A 24002-nucleotide genomic window follows, 5' to 3' on the forward strand; every position below is an offset into this window, starting at 1 on the left:
TGTCATGAGGATGGAGCCCTCATGAGTGGGATTAGTGCCCTTATAAAAGAGGCCCCCGAGAGCTCCCTCCGGCTTCCACCGTGAGAGAGCACAGCAAGAACACAGCTGTCTGTGAACCAGGAAGCAGGTTCTCCCCAGACACTGAATCTGCCAGAGACTTGAGCTTGGACCACCCAGCCTCCAAAACTGAAAAATAAATTTTTGTCATTTATAAGCCACCCATCTATGGTATTTCTGTGATAGTAGCCCAAAAGGACTTAAGAACTCTCTTTTCCTCTCTGGGTTCTGCGTTGGTGACACTTTTCAAGCACCTAGTAGCCCAGGATTTCACCATCTTTTCGGCTGGGATTATCAGCAGAAAGAGAACAGTTCCTTTCCAGTCAGTCAATCAATAGGCTGGGACCCGGCTTTGCTTGGCCTGAAACGGAACCAACTGCTCTTTCAGAGGGAGGGGACACACCTACTGAGCAGGCTGGAGTCTCACATCCACCCTTGCAGTACTCAAATAAGGAGGAAAGAGGGGACAGGAAAGTAAGCCAATTAGACTAAGGGTAGGAGAAAGTCCTAAAGAAAATCAGCTAGAGCCATGAAAAAAAGGAATGGATGCTGGCAAGGCAAAAACGACACATGTCCACTACACTCAGTCATGGCAGCTGCTGGTGCACTGGCTCAGACATGGTCCTGAGTGTCCTGGGAGCGCCTGCTAGCTGGAATGGACAGAAAGGGCTCCACAGAAAAGAGCCAGCCCGTGGTTCCATCGGGTCCAATGCCCAGCAACTCAGACGACAGGAGCTTTCTGCAAGAGGGACTTCAGAATCCCACTGCATCCCCTAAAAACATCCAGATACTACATTGATGAGCTCAGCAACACATACTCCGAAAACCAAAGAGAAAGAAGTTATTTCACTGGATGTGAACGAACTCTCCAGTGAGGCTGCTGGCACAGGCCGAGTTTCTCCGAGGTTGATCCTAAACACCAGCATCAAAATTCTTAAGGATGCTTATTGGAACTCCAGATTCCTAGACCCTAAGTGAGAGCTACTGAATTGTAAACTCTGGGGGCAGAGCCCCGGAATCTGCCGTTTTATCAGGTTCCCAAGCAGGGCTGGGACTAGGGTGGGGCTAATGAGGGGCTTAGCGCGCAGCATTTAAAGACATGCTCACTCCTGGGGCAGAACCTACCCTTACACAATCCTGAGAGTGAGCACGTCCTTAAATGCTACTCCCCAGGCCCCTCACCTCCCTCACCCTCATCTGGTCTTGCTCCAGAGGCTTGAGAATTCTGAGGCAGTGTTTCGGGCTGAACTGTGTCCCCTCCAAAATGTGAACATTGAAGGCCTAACTCCCAGGACCTCAGAATGTGACTGTATTTGAAGATAGGGCCTTTAAAGAGGTAATTAAGATTAAATGAGGTCATTAATGCAACATGACCGGCCTCTTCATAAGAGGAGGAGATTAGGCCACTGACACAGAGGGAAGACCAAAAGAGAAGCCAAAAAGAGAGGCCTCAGAATGAAATCAACCCTGCTGACAGCTTGGTCTCAGACTTCTAGTCTCTAGAACTATGAGAAAAGAAATTTCTGTTGCTTAAGCCACCAAGTGTGTGGTATTTGTGATGACAGCTCCAGCAAATTAATGCACACACCAAGTTTGAGAACAAAAGGAAAAACAACATGGGGAAAAGGGAATACTTTGGATAAGAAATCAAGACACAAATCAAGGACTGTAAAAAATATATTATATATAACTTTATTTTCCTTTTGAATTAAGAGAGTTCATACAAATTTGACTGCCTGAACAAAGCAAACCACATACCAATAATTATCCATAGGGCTTTATTGATCCAAAAGTACTTTCCAGGTAAAATGATTCACTGTATAACTCTGGATGCCAGAATCATAATGATGCCACAATTGAGATTTATTGCCCACCTTTACAATTAAATAGTAAAATCTTTTGGGAGATCATGATACTTGGTTATTAATTTGAAATTATTTCACTTTTCAAATATCTTTCTTAGAAATAAAAAGTATAATCATAAAGTATGTTAATTTCCATTCCTAAATTTTTTTAAAAAAACACAAGCTAAAGGTCATTGGTTGGGACTTAAAAATGCATGTATTTCAAGAATAGATTTTGCATAGTCAAAACTGATAACATTAAAAAAGCACAAGATGATTTTTCCACATAAAGTATAAGCTTCTATAAAGTATACAAGACTGAAGGCATTCTCAAGACTGAAGGCATTTGGGGACACAGGACACCGCCTTCTTTCCTTAGGTTAGAGTTTGGCTTCACACTTTAAGGAGTCTTTCATCTTTTTGACAACAGTAAGGTCCCCTGTTCCCTTGGGCCAGTTGTCATGATCTGTTAAGTAAGTGGAAAACCTCACGTCACATGCAAGTCTATTAACCTCAGAAGTCCTTCTAGTTTCCACCAATCCCTCTTGTTATTTTCCCTGGTTCACCCCTTTTCTCAAAAAGAGAAAAGCAATTACTAGGACAAATGGCATAGGTTTTGAGAAAATCCTGGATTTGAATCCCAGCTCTGCCACTTACTAGCTTTTCTGAATTTGGAGAACCTACTCCTTTTGAACCTTGGTTTTCTCATCTATTCAAGGGGATAACCGTATCTATCTTTTAAAGTTGTGAGAATTTAAATTTAAATGTGACACTCTATGCACAGTGTTTGGCATACTGTAGATATTCAATAAATATTAATTCCTTAATTATACTGATGATTTTAAAACAACATGCTTACTTTGTACCGGGCACATCTAGTTGCCTCCCCAGCATCCAATCCCTCATTTCCTCTTTCCAATAGGCTGTTTGCACCTAGGATTCCATGAAGCTCTGGGTAAGCGACCCCATTTAGACCACTGACTGATGATTGGCTGATCTAAGTCGATCAGTGCACTCCATTCCTCTGGTTATTGGTTGAGCATGGACATTTGCATAAGCTGGTCCAAAGCAGAGTGGGTCTCAGAATTTTGTTAGAAATGCTGAAAGAAAGTCATCCCCCTCCCCCACTACCGCCTCCCTCTCTGTCCAGCTGGATGTGAACAAAGAAGCATAGCTTTAGGAGCGGCAGGTAGCCATCCTGCAACCAGGAGAGTCAGTCTTAAGACAAAGCCAACATCATAGAAGTGAAAACAGAGGTAAAAGAAAAATGAGTCTTTGATGAGATCATGGAGCTGCTGAGTCAAGTCTCACCTGCTTTTCAGTTATGGGGGGGCAACAAATTCCTTTATGCCTTAAGCCAATTTGAGGTGCATCTGAAAGCATCCTATCTGACCCAGGGCTTCAAATGTGCATTATCTAATTTAATGCTCCCAACAGATTACCAAATAAATACTATAAGTGCCCCCCTTGATAGACAGGAAAACGGAGGTTTGCAGAAATTAATTTTCCCAAGATCATACAGCTAATCAGGGTATAGCCAGCTTTCCATCCGAGGCATGCTCACTCCAAGGCTGACAATCTTAAAGAAAACACTAGAACGCAAGGCTGAATGTTCCCACTCACAATTTCAGAGAGTATATTCTTAAAAAATAAATGTGGCTGCTTTCCCTAAAAACTCAAAAAATGTTTTTGTACTGATAAAAATAGTGCTAGAAATACAAAAGAAAATCATTTCACTGGAGGACGGGAGAAGCAGTCATCTAGGGTTTCTTTCCCTTAATAAAGTTCTATAGTAAAGATATTTCAGTATTTTCTGTGACTAGGAACATTTCCTTTAAAAATCATATCATGAATATAAACATTTTGCACATTTTGATGTTCTATTAAGAGAAAACCCTTATCTTTTAAGTAACTACTTAAGACATTTTGAAAATGTGAACATTAAAAGGCATAAAGTTAGTGACTACTCATTTCTTCACAGCTCACCTGGTATGTCATACATGTGACTATACAGAGATTGGCCACCATCCACATCCACTAACTGTCCGGTGATAAAGGAAGCTGCTGGACACAGCAAGAAGCATACCAAGGGGGAGACCTGGAAATGGAAGCACACACATACATACAGAAAAGTAGACACACCCCAGTTTGGGCTGCTTCCAATTTCTGCGTAAACACCTCTCCGCGCACATGACTACAATGTGAATCGTCCAGTGTGCTGCACCATAATCTGACAGCACATAGACAACTGCCTTTTTCTATTTGAGCATCATGACAATCAGACAAGAGATTAAGGTGAAGACAACGTGCTTAGTTTATGCTAAACACTGTCAAAGGATGGGGCCACCACCCAGTATTATTGTATACAGAATGAAGGAATCTTTATGTATCTCTTCCCCCCAAATGAGGGGATGCTGCATTGCTCAGCTCCTAATACAGTATTTGCCCACAGACTAGGCACCATTAAATAATATTGAACTTAATTGAAGCTATCTGCTAGGTAAAAAACATATAAATATTCAATGCTTGCTTTAACTTTTGGAGTTCAACATGGAGCTAAACTGAACTAATAAAATTCTGATAATTTAAAGACTTAACAAAGGTCATGGTTTCTTGGGTGAGAGAGTTGTAGTTTGGCTGGATTTGGAAAGGAGCTTATTGGAGTGAATCTTCCTAACTGGTTAACTTTCAGAATTGAAGGTAGTTTTCATCAATTAGTTAGGTAACAAAACAAGTTCACCTGGTATGATGATTGTCTCATATCTAGGTATGATGGTTGTCTCAAGGAAAAGGACGAGTGGTTGAGTTGCAATCTGAACTAGACACTTTTTCCATGAAATACCATATTTTTTAGTTGAAAGACTGACTAACAAAGTACAGTTATTCATACTTGAATATTGGGCATTTTTCAAAAATGAACACAGTGAGACTGGCACTTCAAAGGAAACATGTGACAGTATTTGTTGTCAATGATAACATTTGAACTTTCAAGTGAAAATTAGAATTTTGGAAAACTTGCACTTGTCACTATGAGTTTGACAATTTTCTATTACTTTAAGATTTTTATGAAGAGATGGGTGGTGATGTTAACTAGTGTAATCTTTTGGTATTTTACATCAACACTTAGAATTGTGTGTCAACGTCTAGAAGATCTGAAAAACTCAGTGAACCAATATTTTCCAAAAGACCAATGCCTGATGTTACAAAATCATCTATGGGTGAAAGACCCAGAAAAAGTGCAAGAAAAACCAATGGATTTTAATGTAACAGGGTACAAAAATTCCACTGACATGGTTCCAGGTTCCACACTGCAACTAATCTTTAAAAAATTGCTACTTGTTGACTATTAATGAAGAAATAGCTACAATAATCTGAAAAGGCTATTAAAATGCTCCTCCCTTTCTAACTGTATATCTGCATGAAGCTAGATTTTCTTCATATGCTTAACCAAAACTACATATTGCAACGGATTGAATGAAGCAGCAAATATGAACATCCAGCTGTATTCCATTAAGCCATACATTAAAGACATTTGTAAAAATGTAAAACAAATGTAAAAAATTGTTTTCTTTCATTTTTGAAAAATGTAGCGATTTTTCACCAAAAATATTACTTATTTTAACACATAATGCATATATTGCTATTATTTTAAATAAATTGATAAATATTTCTCAAATTTCACAATTTCAATTTCTAATACATTAAATATAGATATTATTCACATACACAAAAGGAGTGTTCTGTCCAAAATAAAAATTTAATCCTATAATTCCGTTGATTAAAATCCTTTAAAACTCCTCTTAGTTTTCAGAATAAATATCTAAATATCTTGCTTAAAATGGCTCATCAAATGTTTAATTTAACATTTAATAAATCATTTTCATAAAATTTAATTTGCAAATCCGTTTCAGTTCAAGAATTCCATTTCTAGAAAGTTATTCCCTCACACAAGAGTACATGACTATGTTCAAGGATGTTCACTGTAGAATTACTGCAATATCAAAAAATATAAATAGGGGGTGGCCAGTTAGCTCAGTTGGTTAGAGTGTGGTTCTAATAACACCAAGGTTGCTGGTTCGAGCCCCACATGGGCCGTGAGCTGTACCCTCCTCAAAAAAAAAAAATTATATATATATATATATTCTAAATGTGCAACAACAGGGTATATTAAATATATTATGGCACATCCATAGCAAGTTGCAGAAAACTTGCTACTTTTTCTTATTTTTGTAAGAAAAAGTCGATAAATATAGATATTTTTGTAGGTGCATAATAAATTTCTAGAAAGATATACATCAAACTGATAATAAAAGCTAGTTCTAGGAATTAGAACACATTTGCTTCAAGAGTTTTATGGTTTTCATATTTAGCACTTTAGTATATCTGAAAATTATTTTGTATGTAATATGAGATAGGGGGTCTAATTTATTTCTAGATGAACAGCCAATTGCTGCGGATTTTGCTGAATGGTCTCATCTTTCCTTACAATCTGACATGCTTCTTGTATCCTATAAACTCCCATATATACATAGTACTGATACAAGAGTCCATTCTATTGCACTTATTTTAATCTATTCCAGCACCAGATGTAAATAAGTACAGCTTTACAGTATGTTTTGATATCAGGAAGGTCAAATCCCCCCCATTATTCTCATTCAACACATTTTTGGCTGTTTTTACATAAATATTTTTCTAGACAAACTTTAGAATGAATGTGTTAAATTTCAAAAATATATTAAATTTATACATTAGTGAAACTTGATTTTAATAAAATCGATTCTCTCCATTGAGGAATTTGACATGCCTGTATTCTGGTCTTTTTTTTTTTTTCTGTTCTTCAGTAATAAATTTTTTTTCATTTAGAGCTAAGTTTACTCCAGGTGGTATTTTAGTTTTTATTACTGTGGAAAAGATATCCTTTTCTAAAATTACATTTTAAGACTGATAAGCTAACATTTAAGAAAGCTACTGATTTTTACATCCTTCAATCTGGCCACCCTATGGAAATCGTGTGTGGAACTCCAGAGAGTCATAATCGTGTGACTTACTTAGGGTCCTGTGTACCAACGTGTGTCATGTGATAAAATAACGGAGCTGAAAAGTGAAATGAAACAATAAATACAAGCTGCTCTTAAATCACACTGCACCCACTCCTGAATCAAGACTGCCGTGAGTATTCAAAGCACAACCAGGGTATTTGCCAAGGGCCAGAAAGCCCAAGGAAATGGTTGGTGGCAATGGGAGCAATCACCACCTCTGCGAGCCAACCACTCTATGTAAAGAGGACAAAATAATGTCATCAATTTCCAAAGTATAAAACAAAGTAATTCTAATAAATGTTAGAAATATATATTACCTCCTCAGGAACTCCAAGTCTTTTAGCTGGGATTCTCTGACAGCTCTTTGCAAATAATTCTTCTGCCAAATGACCATAGTTGTCAAAAGCAGTCTGGGAATAAATGACTCCCTATGTTTAAAAATAAAACAGGACCAAAACAAAGCACACAAAATTAAAATTTAATCATAAAGACATCAAGGCAATCTATCAACCGATACCCAAAATTAAGTGGTTTCAGTTTAATAGAAAAGTTCACATTTCTAATATTAATTTTTCTCAATATTGTCAAAGAAATATAGTCAACCACTATTACAAATGGATTATCTGAATGCTCATTTTGTGACCTCCACTTCCTTCAGAACCAGCCAAGCCCTAGATTTTTTTCGTAAAAGACTTGGTTTCTGAAAGCATAAATATACGAATACATCCGTGAGGCACTTAACTGGGAACAATGGGACAGGAGTCTATTTTATCTTCCACTAGGCTTCTTTGTTGTACAACACAGGACTGGACTATGATTATGTGAGACTTAGAAAATGCAGTATTTTCAGGGCTTGTCAACTACAGGGAAATCACAAATAAAACATTTGAATCCAACATAAATAAACGAAAATTGTTCCCTGGCTTTCAAGGGTTTATAAAGCCAAGAAAATGACTCAAAAACTGTAACACAGGATACAGCTATTTTAATTCGCTCAAAACTACAGGACGTTATGGGGAGGAGGAGAGGAAACAGGATGCATGGAAGTAAGATGAGGAAATTTGTCGGGATGACTTACTCCAAATGATACTGGGATGATATATGGGTTTCTAATTAAACAATCTTCTAGAAGTATAATGGTTCAGACATTAAACCTAAAAACGTCTCAGGAGGACAAATATAACTTAGTAATTGCTTATAACACAAACATACCACTAAAGTTTTCAAGAAAGGCACTTTGGGAGGCCAGTATTCCAAGGTATCAACATTAAGAATGGAACTACATTTCATTTATCCTATAAATACCTGAGTGTAACAGGGGCATGGTAATGTCAGCTATGAAGGACTGAAGAGAAATGAAGTTTCTGGCTAGGAACCTGCAATTTGTTAGAGATGAGACTTTCTACTAATATCAACAAGTCAGTTTATGCTTCGTTCCCACTGAATAGCATGGATAACAATAGCTATACATTACACAGACGGATCTATAGATGATATCCACAGATGTTATAGAATTTCAGATCAAGGGATGATTACTATCTAAGCAATGAGCAGGAAACATCACTGAGAAGTGGATTTGAGCTGAGTTTTGCAGGATGAGTGAGATGTTTCATTTACTGTCTCTCAGTACATGGCCAATATGCAATATTCAAGAAAGCTCAAGCTGTATCTTACTTCACACAAAAATGATAGTTTTTGAAGTTAATCATATTGTGATTTTTCCCCCCATCACTTACATTATGTTTCAGAGAATTTTTCTCTTGACTTTTAATTGATCTTTGACTAGGAGTTAGGAGTTCCTTCCTATAACTTTGACTTTAAGTTTCTCTCTCTCCTAATACAGAAAGGATTACTGTCATGCCAAGAAATAACAAACAAAATGATCCAGAAAAATGCATTCTTTAAAGCAGTGGTTCTCAACATTCACTGTGCATTTGAATTTCCTGGGTGGCTTTTAAAAAGACTGATGTCTGGATTATGTAGTTTGGATTCAAGATTATACATCACTATTTTTTAAACATCTGATAATTCTCTAAGATACAACCTGGATTGAGAATCATTGCCTTAATTTTTAACCTTCTTGACAATCCAATCAAAGAATATTTATAAATCAAAGGCTACTTCCTTCTGATTTTAGCTATTTTTAAAAGCCAATCTTTTGTAGTACACACATATATTAAAAATACCTCTGTTAAAAACACAAAATAAGCAGAAGAGCACAATTTGTCAACAGCTTTCAGATAGAACGTTTACGTACAGGGGCGACACAGTTGATCCGTACTCCACTGCTGGCCCATTCCAAAGCTAAGGTTTTGGTGAGGTTGTAAACACCTTCTCTGGCAGCGCCACTATGCCTTTAAAAGACAAAATATAAACATTATAACCAGAGTGACTTGTCAGAGCCCTACAACCACAAAATATCAACATTATAATCCCAATGACTTGTCAGAGCCCCACAATCACATTCCTGTCATGAGGTTGTCTTTTTGAGTCTCTGGACAATGGGAAAGAAGTAGGCCCTTCCGTAGTAAAGCCAAACCACAGCGACCTGATGGTCACACAGATCTCACATTGTGTAATCCCCCAGCTCACATCAGTGTAAGAGAACTCTTGTGAAGAACTTTTCTCTTATGGAGGAAAACAAACCAATTGGTCATTTCGAGGGTTACAAGGGTGGTTGTTTTTTAAATCAATTTTAGCTAATAAGGGATAGGAAATTCATACATCAGGCTAGAAACAGTTTCTATACAGTTTCTAGACGTACCAACATTTAAATAAATTTTAATATATTTCCAGACAAGAGGTTGAAAATAGGTAGGTCTGCATCCGTGTGGGGGTCTACAGAAGGTACAGATACGCTATGGCTTAGACTTTCTAACGACAAGATCCTCAGAACCAAGTATGTAAGATCTGAGGGTGTACCTGCTTCTCACCAGAGAGTACCTCCTTGAGCCCAACCTCCCTGAAGAAAACGCAGGTCAGTTCCAGTGTCAGCTGCGGCAGTCCTGCTGGGACCCCAGGCAGAAGCCACTGCTCCATCTCTTGGAATTACCTGAGTGACGCCATCACCGTCAAATGTGGCCACAATTCTGTTGCTTCGGCACCCAAAAGTCCTAGTGGATCTACAGGACAGATTCCCTTGCCCTGTCTGTCACCACCAGTGCTAGGAGGGGCCTTTCTGGAGCGACACTCAACTGAGAAGGATGACAGAAAGACGACCAAGCTCCTCTATACCACTAGGAGCAAGAAGCAGAGGCAGGAACTGACATGCTTATGTAGGACGTACAATGACATCCTGGCCCTTTCCTGAGAGGAGGACCTAGAGGTGTGTGCCCACTTGCACTCAGCATGACGACCAGGGCAACCGCAGGAGGTCCTGCCTCTCCAGAGAGGGCGCCACAGTTACACAGAGCCCCTGAAGAAGCCAGTGGCAGTCAATCAGAAACCAGGAACCACCCAAGACAGACAACCACTAGAACTGAGAGAGAGGTAGAAAAACAGAGACAGAAATTACTCTCTGAATTTGAGCACCTGAACCAGTTTGTAGACCATGAGCTCGAGGCAGGGGAAGGGTAGCAGAGAATGCCACCCCAAAATATGGCTATAGAAGTTTAGGACATTTCACCCCAAATAGGCCACTTTGACATGTCGATTATTTTGAGCTGTTGGTACTTGAGAAACAGCCAATGCAGGGAAAGGCTTTCCCTGAACTCCCCTTTTCTGCCAGAAGACAGATCCTCCAAAAGGAACTCCATTGTCATAAATCCTCTGCCCCAAGAGTTTCACCAACTATGAAAGATTAATTCTTGTCACAGGAGAGGAAACTAAAAGTCGACACCATTCCCAAACTTTGTCACAAACTCTCATATCTCCCATCTCTTCTTCCAAGGGCCCACTCATCTTTCCATCCACTCTCTTCTACAAGGCCTACATCTCCCCTCCCCTTTCCTTATTAAGATGGTATTTAAGTCTGATTTCTAAGCTACCCCAGGGAATTACTCATGTTCCCTGGGTATCTCCCATGTATCCCATGAATAAACTTCTGCTTGTTTTCCTCTTGTTAACCTGTCTTTTAGTTCAGGGGTCTCAGCTAAGAACTCAGAAGGTAGAGGGAAAATTCTTTTTCCTCCTCTACACAGTTCTCTCAAGGTTTGCCGGAGAAAAGGGACGTTTCGTAGAAACTCAATGCAAATATAACAGCATTTTCAGACTACATTGTCACACTCAAAGATCCACGAAAGGAGGCAGAGAAGAGTGTGATGTCAAGAGCACCGGCAACAGGTGTGAAAGCTTGAAAGCCCCAGCTCGCTATGCCTTGACGTCTTCCTCCTTCATAGTATTCAGCTCTGCAGGAAATTGAAAGAAGTGACTCTGGATCCCAAATCAGCACATCCTAAACTGCTTGTCTCTGGGATTTAAAAAAAAGTCTGTAACCTTTATGAAGAAAAAGCAGAGTTCATCTGAATCCAAAGAGATTTACAGCGTCTCCAGTCGTCCTGGGTTCTGAAGGATTGACTCTGGCTGGCACAGATGGATGAGAAACCTGAGGGGGCCATGGAGGGTTCACAAAGACTTCATTCTCACGAAGGCAAAGGGACCCTGTCAGAGGGTGGAATGGTGACGATGGAAGCTGTGGAATGACAACCATGTTGAATGAGGTACTGTTCCACTTATTTTCCTTCGACAGGAAAAGCCCAGAGGGACTGGCATTTATCTGGACTATGATCCAGATATGGGTAAGATTTCATCTTACTCTTTGAATGACAGGTCTCACATTCACTCATTTACTGATAAACTTTCTGAAGTACTGACGTGATTTACTATCAGATGTGATTTAAAACCTCTTACAATCTGTGCAAGAACAGATTATGAAAGATAAACTGCCCGTAGGGTTGTCACGTTGCTTCGTTGTCTTCGTGTAAGTTATAAACAGGAGGCAGAATCATGTGCGACTCTCAGTGAATTCAGCACTAACAAAATTTTAAAATGCTCCTACAACTTATACACATAAATGAAATCATATGGTATGTGCTCTTTTCTTCTTCTTTTAAAAAAAATATATATTTTTGGGGGGGGGTAATATTGGGGGACAGTGTGTTTTTCCAGAGCCCATCAGCTCCGAGTTGTTGTCCTCCAATCTAGTTGTGGAGTGTGCAGCTCAGCTCCAAGTCCAGTCGCTGTGTTTTTTTTCAATCTTAGTTGCAGGGGGCACAGCCCACCATCCCATGTGGGAATTGAACCGGCAACCTTGATGTTGAGCGCTCACATACTAACCAACTGAGCCATTCAGCCGCCCCTCCGGAAGCTCAGAGGCAAGTCGTTGTCTTCAATCTAGTTGGGGAGGGCGCAGCTCACTGGCCCATGTGGGAATCGAACTGGCAACCTGTTGTTCAGAGCTTGAGCTCTAACCAACTGAGCCATCCAGCCACCGTGGTATATGCTCTTTTCCATCTGGCTTCTTTCACTCACAACAATTATGAGATTCATCCATGTTGTTGCATGAATCAATAGTTCATTCCTTTTTATTTCTGACTACTATTCCATTATATAGATACATTACAAATGTTTATTCATTCATCCATTCATGGGCATTTGGGCCACAAAAAATTATCTGTCCATGGGACATGTGAGGTGCTTTTTGGCTCACCTCTTCCCCTTGTAATTGCTGACAATGACTCAAAAGATCAGCAGGTCAGTCTAAACTCCCTGCATAGACTGTAATGGAAAATAGACTAGCCTTAGATGAAATTAAGAAAAAAATGATCAAAACCCCCATAGAAAAATGTGCCGAGATAGTAATATAGTTCAACCACATACAAAAAGAAAGAAAAAAAGATATCCAGATAGTCCTTCAACAAATGAAAAGATGCTCCACTGTGAATACCACTTCTTGCCCCTCAGAGTTGTCCAGAAATTGAAATACCCATATTGGGTAAGGCTGTGGGGAACTAGCACTCTCATACATTGCAGGTAGCAGTGTAAAATGGAAAGAAATTTGGAAACCTAACGGTATGCATTTACCCTTCACTCAGCAACCCAACTTTCAGGATGTACCCTGAAGATATTCCTCAACAAATATGAAACAGATATTTACAATGTTATTCATTGCAGACTTATTTGTAATACCGTGTTTCCCCGAAAATAAGACCGGGTCTTATATTAAGTTTTGCTCCACAATACGCGTTAGGGCATATGTTCAGGGGATGTCTTCCTGAAAAATCATGCTAGGGATTATTTTCCAGTCAGGTTTTATTTTCGGGGAAACACAACAGCAAAATGTGAAAACAATACAAATTTCTTTTAAATTTGAGACAATGTACTCATATTCATTTGAAACAATGAATTTGAAAAGAAATCCAAAGTCCATAGCGGTATACCAAAAAATTTAACATGATGAAGGGATAGTTGTAGTAGAAGTCTTTTAATGGAAGAATATCAGCTAATAAATAGAGAATTCTGAAATTTAAAAAAATCAACATTTTCTCACCCTCAATGTAATAAAGATCAACAATGTTTGCTAAAATCATCATGGCAAAGAGAATATTCACAGAGTGGCAAAATATCACCCTACGGATTATAGATTACTTAATCATTACACAGGAATTAAGATCACGATTTTAATTAGTTAACAGGTGATTTCTGGGATGAGAGGGTATAGAGGATTTGACTTTCTACCTTATACAGCTTTATATATATATATAAACTAGCATGCATTGTTGTTATTACACTAAGGTAGGTCCATTTCATTAAAATCAAGATTCTATGTTGGAAAATAAAAATAAAACTTTTTTAAATTTAAAAAATGAAAGGAATCAGAACTTATAAAAGATACTAAAGAAATGAGCAAAAATAATCTTTTTAAACTAGACTTTTTAAACTGCTAAACATATGGTTTTCAAGTAGCTCCCTGGCATATTATTTTTCTACCTGGTCTACTTGGATGAACTTTTAGACTGTTACCAAAGAATCTATCGATCCAGCAGCAAGGTACATTAGTTCACTGATTTCTTTTCTTAAAAAAAAAAAAAAAAGTTTGCTTGTAAAAATTTATCAAAATCAGAATAAGAGTCAAGCATGTCAGACTTCATTATGGAGTAACAATTTAGCAGTTCTGCCTAAAATTTAGTAGGTATATTCATGATAGTCAAATCTAAATTAACATAGGTTAGTTTCATTTCCACACCTTAACAAAAAAGATGTCTCCAAACAATGATGTAACATTGGACTAGAACCCTGGATTAGGGTTCTCAGATAAAATACAGACCATTCAGCTAAATTTTCATTTTAGATCATGAAAACAAATTTACCATAAGAATGTCCCATGCAATATTTGGGACATATTTGTAATAAAAAAAAATTATTAAATGGGGCATCCTGTTTGTTTGTTTTCTTTTCTTGGTAAATATGGCAACGATAATATGAATGGGAATGTTTTAGAAGTACATTTTTAAAGTTCAAATAAAAGGAAGTGGTAAATATTGAGATCACAACTTATTAAAGGATTAATGATCTAGATTTAAGGCATTTCCCCTATCCTACTCCCCGTATTCAGAAGACAAAACCCAAAGACAATTGTTAAAATCAAAAGCAAAGGGAGACAAGCCTTGAAAGTTCCCCAGCAGGAAAAAAAAAAAAAAGTTATTCATGCAAACAAAGCTTAACTTAGCTTATTTTGCAAGGCTAACTTAACCTGGGTCATCTATTGCTATGCCCCTTGAAATTATAGGCAAACTTAAACTGTTTTCCCAGGTGTATGAGGTAACCACAGAAAAATTGAATACTGTAAACAATAACTGTGCAGAATAAATAGTCACTTCAATCTCACTATGTAAACTGCTTTATAACAATATAGTACTCCCGAGCCTCATTCCATGTTTTGGCTTAAGTGCTCCCGGTTTGCAAATTGTCTTTTTGGTATGTGCACAATAAAATTGTACTCAATACTACTTCAGTGATTTCCTGGTTTTACTGGCTATTTCTGAACCTTTGATACATAGGGAAAAATGTATTAAAATGCTTACGCAGCTCCTGGAAATCCATTTTTAGTACTCATAATGATATTGACAATAGATCCTCCATGCTCTTTCATCCAGGAGTTGTAAACTGCAGGAAAGAAACAAATGAAAATCATACTAAAGTGTCTTGACCCTATTTGATATATTTTAAATTTTAATTTTTGTTTCTTCTTACAAAAAGCCTGATTGAGGTATAATTTACATACTGTAAAATTCATCCACTTTGTGTACATTTTATTGATTTTTAATAAATATACAGAATTGTGCAACCATCATCACAATCCAGTTTTAGAACATTTCCATCACCTCAAAAAAGGCACCTTTGTGCCTATTTGCCGCCTAACCTATCCCACAGCAAACACTCATTTACTTTCTATTTATTTGCCTCTTTTGAACATTTCACATATGTAGATGAAATCCCACAATATGTGGTCTTTTATGCATGGCTTCTTAGAATGTTTGTGAGGTTTATCCATGTTGTAACACTTATCAATAGTTACTTTGTATTGCTAAATAGTATTCCATGTATGGATATGCCACATTTTATTTATTCATTCACCAGCTGATGAACATTTAGATTGTTTCCATTTTTGAGTGATTATGAACATAAGTCTTTATATAGAAACAAGTTTTTACTTCTCTTGGGTAGATACCTACGGTTGGTATACAGGGTTATATGGTAACTCGGTTTAGCTTTTTAGGAAACTGCCAAACTGTTGTCCAACGTGTCTCCACAGTTTTACATTCCTACCAGAAATGCATGAGGATTCCAGTTTCTCCACACTATTATTGTCTGACTTTTTGATTATAGCCATTCTAGTGGGTGTGAAATGGTATCTCACTGAAGTTTTGATTTGCATATCCTTAATGACAAATGAAAGGTGCTGAACATCTTCTGATATGCTTATTAGGCATTCACATATCTTCTTTGGTGAAATATCTATTAAAATCTTTTGCCAATTCTTTCATTGGGTTGTTTTCTTATTATTGAATTATATAAGTTCTTTGTATATTCTGGATATAACACCTTTTTCACATATGTGATCTGGGAATTTTTTCTCCCAGTCGTGACTTATCTTCTCATTTTCTTAATGATGTCTTTTGAAGCACAAATGTGTCTAATTTTCAGTCTAGTTTATCAATTTTACATTTTATGGATGGTATTGTTGGTGGTATATCTTAGGACTTTGCCTAACCTAAAGTCAAAAAGGTTTTCTCCTTTGTTTGCTTCTAAAAGTTTTATAATTTTATTTTGTGCATTTAGGTCCATGATCCATTTCGGACTTTTGGTTAACTTTTACTTATGGTGTGAGGTAAGGGTCATTTTGCAAGTGGATATTCAACTGTCCTAGTCCATTTGTTGAAAAAACTATCATTTCCCCATAGAATTGCGTTAGTACCTTTGACAGAAATCAATTGACCATAAATATAAGGGTTTATTTCTGGACTCTGAATTCTGTTCCTTTATCTATACATCTATCCTTATGCCTGTACCACAGTGTTTTCAAACCAAGAAGTAGCTTTGAAATCAAGAAGTATAAATCCTCCAACTTTCTTCTTTTGTAAAACTGTTTTGGATATCCTGGGTCCTTTGCATGTCCATATATATTGTAGGACCAGCTTGTCAATTTTTGCAAAAAATTGATAGGGATTGCATTGAACCTACAGATCAATTTGGGAAGAAATGCCATTTTAATAACATTGAGTCTTCCAATTCATAAGCATAGACTGTCTTTCCATTTATTTAGATCTTCTTTCATTTCTCTCAATAACGTTTTGTAGTTTTTAGCATATAAGTCTTACACTTCTTTGTTAATTTCATTCTTAAATATTTTATCATTTTTGAAGCCCAATTTGACATATAGGCATCCATTCTATTCATACAAATGAAGACAAGGCTAGAGATATACCTCAGGACTCTCTTCAACAGAAATCTAATTTTTAGAATGTAAAGACCAGAAAACAATTCAATACTATTAGAAAATTAAGCAAAAATAAATATGCTTTCCTGTGAGTTTTTACCAATTCTTAACATATGACAGTAAAAAAAAAAAAAAAAAGGAGTAAAACCACTAGAAAAGAAGACATGAAATATTAAATCTAAGATAACTTTTTCACATTGCTAAAGTTGCAATGTCTTCCAATTGGTGGCAGCTTGCAATTACAAATAGTACTGTTTTTACTTTGTCAACAATATATAAAATAATGATGCATTTCACAATTGACTATACATTGACTCAATGAAATACGGTAGTTATTTTTAGACAACATCATTGTATATCTAGAAACCCGAAATACTAATTTGACATACTATTAAATAAAGCCACAAATCATTAGATAAAGCTACAAGATCAATTTGAAAAAATAATTCGTCTATAAACCAACAATAATCCAGTTTGGTAAATTATTGGGTGGGGAAAAAGCCCATTCAAAAGAGCAATAACCATAAAAAATATCTAGGTGTAACCTTTATAAAAAATATGAGATCTCCATGACAAAAACCACGAAACTTTGCCAAAAGATAAAAGAAAAATTCATTAATGAAAAGACATGTCATCATGGAAAGACAATATTTGAACATGTTAATTATTTCCAAAGTATTAAAAAGTTTAACACAATTCCAATCAAACTCCCAAGAATTTTTGAGGGAGAAACTTGAATATCAAATTCATCTGAAAGAATAAATGGTTATAAATCGCCAAGAAATGTGTGGAAATGAAATCAAATAAAGCAGTGTGTGCCACGTCAAATATTTTAAAAATTTGTAAAATGATTTGACCCTAGCAGAAGAAAGGAGAATAAGTTTATTTAAATTACCTTAGATAATCTGCTTCTGCTTAAATACTACCATACATTTTACAGTGCAATTATCTTTGTGTTTCTCCCTTAACACTTTCCAGGGCTATTATGGCGATACTTCTTCAAGATATTTGGGATAGTCATCAGATGCCAGTCACAAGTCCAGGTTGTTGTTACCTGGGCTTCTGAGTGGCTATAAATCAGAGGTTCCCATAACCATAACCTCCCTCCTTGGATTCCACTAATGTGCTACAGCGGCTCACAGAACTCAGGAAACCAGTTTACTCACTAGATTACCAGTGTATTACAAAGAATATGAAAGGCTATGAATCAATAGCCAGATGAAGAGATACATAGGACAAAGTCCTAAGCAAAGGAGCTTGTCCTCACAGAGTTTGGGGCCCAGCACTGCGGCATGTGAAGTGTTATGGTTCATCAACCTGGAAGCTCTCTGAACCCTATCCTTTTGGGTTTTTATGGATGTTCCATTACATTGGCATGACTGATTAAAGTATTGGTCATTGGTGACTGATGCAACTTCCAGTCCCTCCCACCTCCCCAGAAATCAGGGGGCGGGACTGAAAGTTCCAACCTTCTACTATTCATAGTTGGTTCCCTGGCAACCAGCATCACCGCCATCTTTAAGGGATTTCCAAAAGTCACTTTATTAACATAAATTCAGTTGTGGTTGATAAGGGTTTATTATGAATAACCAGACACCCATTTCACCTTTATGGCTCTGAAGTGATTTCAAGAACTAAGGACAAGAGACCAAATATAACAAAAGATGCTCCCATTGCTTTCACTGCTCAGGAAATTCCAAGGGTTTGGGGAGCTGTGAGCCAGGAACCGTGGATAGAAGGTGTATTTACAAATCACAACATCACAGTCCCTCACGATTATGGAACAACCATAACATCGCTAGACTATCTACCTAGACTTTTTATGTGAAGGATAAATAAACTATTGGGGAGGAGGGAGTAACTTCCCTCTACCTTCCTAGATTCTTCCAGCTGGTCTAATAAAATCTACATGAGAACGATTAAGAAGAGAAAATAAGCAATTTGAATGATATACATGGGTATGGGAACCCCACATACATGAGCGAGTCAGAGACCCCACATATGTGAGAGGTTATGAGAAAAAGTTAACAAGAGGTATATATGGCACTCTGAGCTACGGAAGAGGTAAGGGGCCTTGGGGCTTCAGAGGGGAGGAAAGTCACTGAAGGAAAAGAAGGGTATATGCATATGATCAGCACTTAGATGTTTGCCCTGCCCTATAGACAGGGCATAAAAAGGAATCTCTGGTAATAACTCTGATTATGGCTAAAGCCCCCAATTTAGATTCTTCTAGGTAGGTAAGGAAGGGGTAGATGCTTCCCCTGAACTTGCAAGGTCTTGATTGCCTTCAGCTCAAAATAATCCACATGCCAAAGTAGCACATCTTAGGGACACTGTTCTCAACCCCTTCATTATCTTATTTAAACTGTTGTGTATTTTTTCTGGGTCTCTACACTGGCGCAGCCAATCCTGTATCACAACGAATACAGAGCTTTATATTGCTAGTTAAACTAAAATGAAGCTCGGGAATGTCTGCAAGAGCTTTGACTTAGACATACTAAGAATATAAAGCCTAACTCATGTTGGGCTAAAGATCCTTTGGGTCAGAATTATACTCATTCTACATTTTGCATCATGAAAATGTCTTGGACAGTTTGAAAGGAAACCCTTGTGTTACCCAACCTCAGGGGTTTAATGTTTCCACATTATGTGAAACATAACCTTTAATCCAAAAACTATTTGTACATCCTAATTAGTAGTTAGAAAAAACGTGGACTCTGGTATTCTCCCGAAAGACTTGACTGAATTAATTAACAGGCCCCTGTAACAGATTTAATAGATTCATTTCTTAAAAACAAAGTAAGCGGGTGAGTTTAATTTCATGAAAAACTTTGTAGCTATACCTGTGTACAGATCCTTAATCATTGTCTCATGTTAAATTCCTAGAAATAAAATCATAAGATCAAAAGATATATTTTATGAATATTGCCAAGCTACCATCCAGAAATGTAGCGATTTACATTCCTATGTTGTATGTGAGTAAATCAGTAAATGTTGACGTCATGGAGCTTCTGAGCCCCTAACAACTTCTTTTTCAGGATTCTCTATGATCATTAAACACACACCCTGACTTCTGAGGTGACTGATCAACTTGCCTGCTTTGCACATGTAGAAGGTGCCTGAGAGGTTGGTTTCAATCACAGCATGCCATCCCTTTGAAGTGATATGCTCAGCAGGAGACATGTACTGGCCTCCTCCATTGTTTACCAAGAAATTGATCTTCCCATAAATATCTAGGGTGGATTTAATCAAATTATTCACCTAAAGAAAGACATCAAAAGCAAACTGGTTAATAACCTAATCTGCTCCTTGGACCGATGGCTAGCTCTGGGATAATAGAGTTTACAATCTCTCACTGTCCATGGCAACTCTAGGTACCACAGCAACCCCAGATTATAAAGCTAAATTTGTAATTTTGCTTCCCTTCCTCTCCTTCTCCTGAGGTGACTTAATCAACCATTAGACTACTCTCTTTCACAGGGTATGCTTCTCATGAACCTCATCTGAGACAGCTACCATAGGAAAACCTGCAGCACAGTCCGATTTAGGAACGACTACTACAAATTAAAATGAATGAATAAGTGATACAGATATATTTGCATTACCTCCTCTTCTTTACGGATATTGCATTGTATGGGAGTGACTTGAGACTGGATGGTGGCAGGCAGGCTGGCCTTCAGTTCTTCGGCAGCAGATTTCAATCTATCAAATTTACGGGAGGCAATGACCACATTACAGCCTGAAGAGAAAACAGCCAAGTAAGTAATTTGCTTTCACTGGTTAGCCAAATTCCACAAATAATAATGTTTAGCACATATTGCCTGTGTTCTAGTAAAAAGAGATGAATTATGATTCCTGCTTTTGGTCAAGATGGAGGAAATAGGAACTGTTTCTTTTGGGGGGAGGGTCAGGGGTTGTAATGCAAATGCCTGACTTAACCTCTGATTGCCTCGGCATCCACTTCATAGATGGCTATCTTCAGTAAACACAGTGCCACACAGGAGAGATAAAGAGCCAGGTCACCTCCACCTACTGAGGCTCCTCTGTTCTAGAGATCTTGGTCGATTTTTCGATAACTGACCATTTGCGCTACTTGTTTTTTCGCTTCCTCTGCTTTAAATTCACACTCCTATATGTTAAACTCACCAATAAAGCGTGAGTCTGTCAAACTTTAGGCCCTCACCCTCTACCCCAATAAACGCAGAACCCCAGGCCCCATGTTCTCTCTCTACCCCTGTCCTCACTTTGTGGCCCCAAGTGTGCTATGTAATTTCCAGGTCCTGTAAGCAATAAACCCCTTTTTTTTTTCTTCAAAGTTTCCTGATGGTTATTCCTGAAGAACATCTTGAAATCATAGTAAGAACCACAAAGGCCGGTCCAACCTCAATATTGGTTATTGATGGGCTGAGACCATAACAAGCCTAGTCACCAGAGCAAGAGAAAGTACTGTCTTGCCTCACAATTCCCACTTTCATTTTAACCATCGTCCCTAACTTCTGCTATAGGCAAAGAAAGAGAGTGATTAACGCAAGCACAAAGAAAAGAGACTGACTTGAATTCAACTTGAATGACCTTAGGTATTCCCTGATGGAATCAGGACTCCCAGTCTAACAGCACCTGTCCAACAAAGAGGGCTTCAATCCTGTTCACTAGATCCTACTCTCATGAGGGCTTTTAGCATCCTCTCAGAAAAAAGAACAATCAAGATCATTTGGATATGTAAGACAACACAATGATCAGCATGTTTAAAAGCATGTCTGAAAATTCAACTTGTAATTCGCACCAAAAAATAGTTGACTTTTCCCTGGTAACAGAATTGGCTAACATTTTATTTCATTGTATTTGCCCAACTTGAGTGTCTATAATAATTTTCAGAAAGTAGCCATTAATTCTGGCATAAAAAAGAAAGGTTAGAAAGTCATAGTAAAAATTATTTGTATATTATTTTGCTGAAGGAAATCCATTTCTAATACAACTTCACTACATATGTGGGTTTTTCTAAGTATATGAAATATTTTTAGAGAGGCACTCCACCTCTTTCATTGCAATCTCAAAGGGATCCATGGCTTCCAAAAGATTAGAAGACACTGTCCTAATGTTTCATTCTATCCTAATAAAAATAGTCTGCCACTGCGCCCCGGTTCTGACACGCAGTGCTTGGGCAGTGCAAACTTACCAAATTGGAAGAAAGTTCAAATGTATGAAAACCCACAAAGGGTTGTGCAAGGTTGAACCAGAATCCAACAAATCTGTATGAAGCCTAGTCTCTGACCTTCACATAAAATGATAACTGATTCTATTTTTCTCATGGATTTTCCAGAAAGGGCACAGAGTTTGGTGTTGAGTGGAGTGGGCAATAAAGGTGATGACGCTATACCAGGGCCAGATTAAGAAATGCTAATTTTCCTTTTTTTTTCTCATTAAAAAAGACATGTATTTTCATTGTTTTCAACATACTTTTTTTTTTTTTTTTTTTTAGTTCATACTATGTGTCTGGCATTAGAAATACAGTCGTAAACAAAGGCAACTTACATGTTCACACAAAAAATTGAAAAATGAAGACAACTTAACCCCTTATAATTCAAATCATTTCCGGAAAAGGTAGTTGCTGTTAACAATGCTATAAACTTCCAGTCTTTTTCTGCATATATACTGTAGTTTTCATCAATAATCATATTAGAATGCTATATTTTTTTAGAATCCTACTTTTTTCAATTATAAGGTATGTATTTGTCTACATAGTCTTCAGTAGCAAGATGTTTAAATAGCAACATAATATTTCATTGCTATTGATTTAACTATTTTCCTTATAATGAATATTTAGTTTATTTCAAACGCTTCACTACTCAATACTATCTTTGTCTACATATCTGTGCTTGTCTCTAATTACCTCCTTAAAATAAATTACTGAGATAAGAATTACGAGGTCATGGAGCATGAATATTTTTAACATTTTGGATTCCTTTTTTTCAAATTGCCCTCTAGAAAGCTTGGAATCATTTACATCCTTGCCTGCCTTCTCTCATTCCCTCATGAATACTTTCATTTTCTTAATGTTTTAAAATTTTGTTATAAAAACCATGGCATCTTATTATTGTTTTATTTTGCATTTTATTGCCAATAAAGTTGATTATTTTCTCATATGCTTATTGCCTATTTTTAATTCTTCATGTGTTATGCTTTGTCCATATCATTAAAGCCCATTTTTCTATCAGTGTGTTAGATCTTTTCCTTATTTGTTTGTTAGAGCTCTTTATATAATACATCTGTTGTATATTGCAAATGTTTTTCTTCATGTGCCTTTAAAATACCCTTTTATTGTTTTTTAATTCAATGACAATATACATCTTCATATGGGTACATTTTATCTATTTTCCCCTTCGTGGTTTCTTTCCTTGTTTCTGTGCTTACAAAGTCCTCCTTTCACTCAAGTTACGGTAAATATTATAAGTGATGAAAGAAGATTATATGATGGGAGCCTCTAATGTGTTACAAGCTTTACCGGTTAAATGAAGTCTTCCCATGTTTCCTAAACACTCATTAGGCCATCTATAGAAGGGTAATTCCATATGGTTAATTCCATAGCATGTTTCCACAGGTCTCCTTATTCCCGGGGCACTAATACCCTGTTTCCCCGAAAATAAGACCTAGCCGGACAGTCAGCTCTAATGCATCCTGCTAGGTCATATTTTCGGGGAAATAGGGTAGTGGTTCATCACCCAACACTTCTCCACAATTTTTTGGAACTCGCCTCTCTCCCTCGCGGTTTCAATCTCGCCCACATCCACACTTCCGCAGCTCCAGACTCTCCCAGCCTCGCGTAGTGCTGCTCCGTGGCTCCCAACCCCAGGTAATGCCAGCTTGTGTCCCTACGGACCTCTAGTTCTGGGTCCCCTGGCCCAGGGGCCTGCTCACGTACCCAAATGCAGGAGTTCGCTCACAATGGCCTTTCCGATGCCCGTGCCCCCGCCCGTGACGATGGCCACTTGATTCTGTAGCAAGCCCGCGGTCAAGCAGCTCTTGCCCTTGGCTCAAGAGTTCATGGTTGTCAGCGTCTGGCTGCCTGCAGAGCAGAGCAACTTCCGTCAACATGAGTCCCGGGGATCTTCGCGGTGGGCAAGCCTC

The 24002-nt window shown here is 37.7% G+C and overlaps 1 protein-coding gene across 1 annotated transcript; it reads right to left on the reverse strand.

The window, feature by feature from the left end:
- Window positions 1-1733: 1733 nt before the first annotated feature.
- PECR (peroxisomal trans-2-enoyl-CoA reductase) lies at window positions 1734-23964 on the reverse strand. The gene is made up of 8 exons (XM_019727043.3): window positions 23797-23964; window positions 20483-20616; window positions 19973-20138; window positions 14962-15043; window positions 9198-9294; window positions 7258-7368; window positions 3888-3999; window positions 1734-2367 (listed from the first exon to the last, which is right to left on the reverse strand). The coding sequence occupies exons 3-8, from the start codon at window positions 20058-20060 to the stop codon at window positions 2282-2284; spliced, it is 576 nt and encodes a 191-aa protein (XP_019582602.3). The 5' UTR covers window positions 20061-20138; window positions 20483-20616; window positions 23797-23964; the 3' UTR covers window positions 1734-2281.
- Between the last annotated feature and the right edge of the window lie 38 nt (window positions 23965-24002).

This window comes from Rhinolophus sinicus, chromosome 17, assembly GCF_057876585.1.
Source record: "Rhinolophus sinicus isolate RSI-liver-muscle chromosome 17, RSI-T2T, whole genome shotgun sequence".
In the NCBI taxonomy this organism is placed as follows: Eukaryota; Metazoa; Chordata; class Mammalia; order Chiroptera; family Rhinolophidae; genus Rhinolophus; species Rhinolophus sinicus.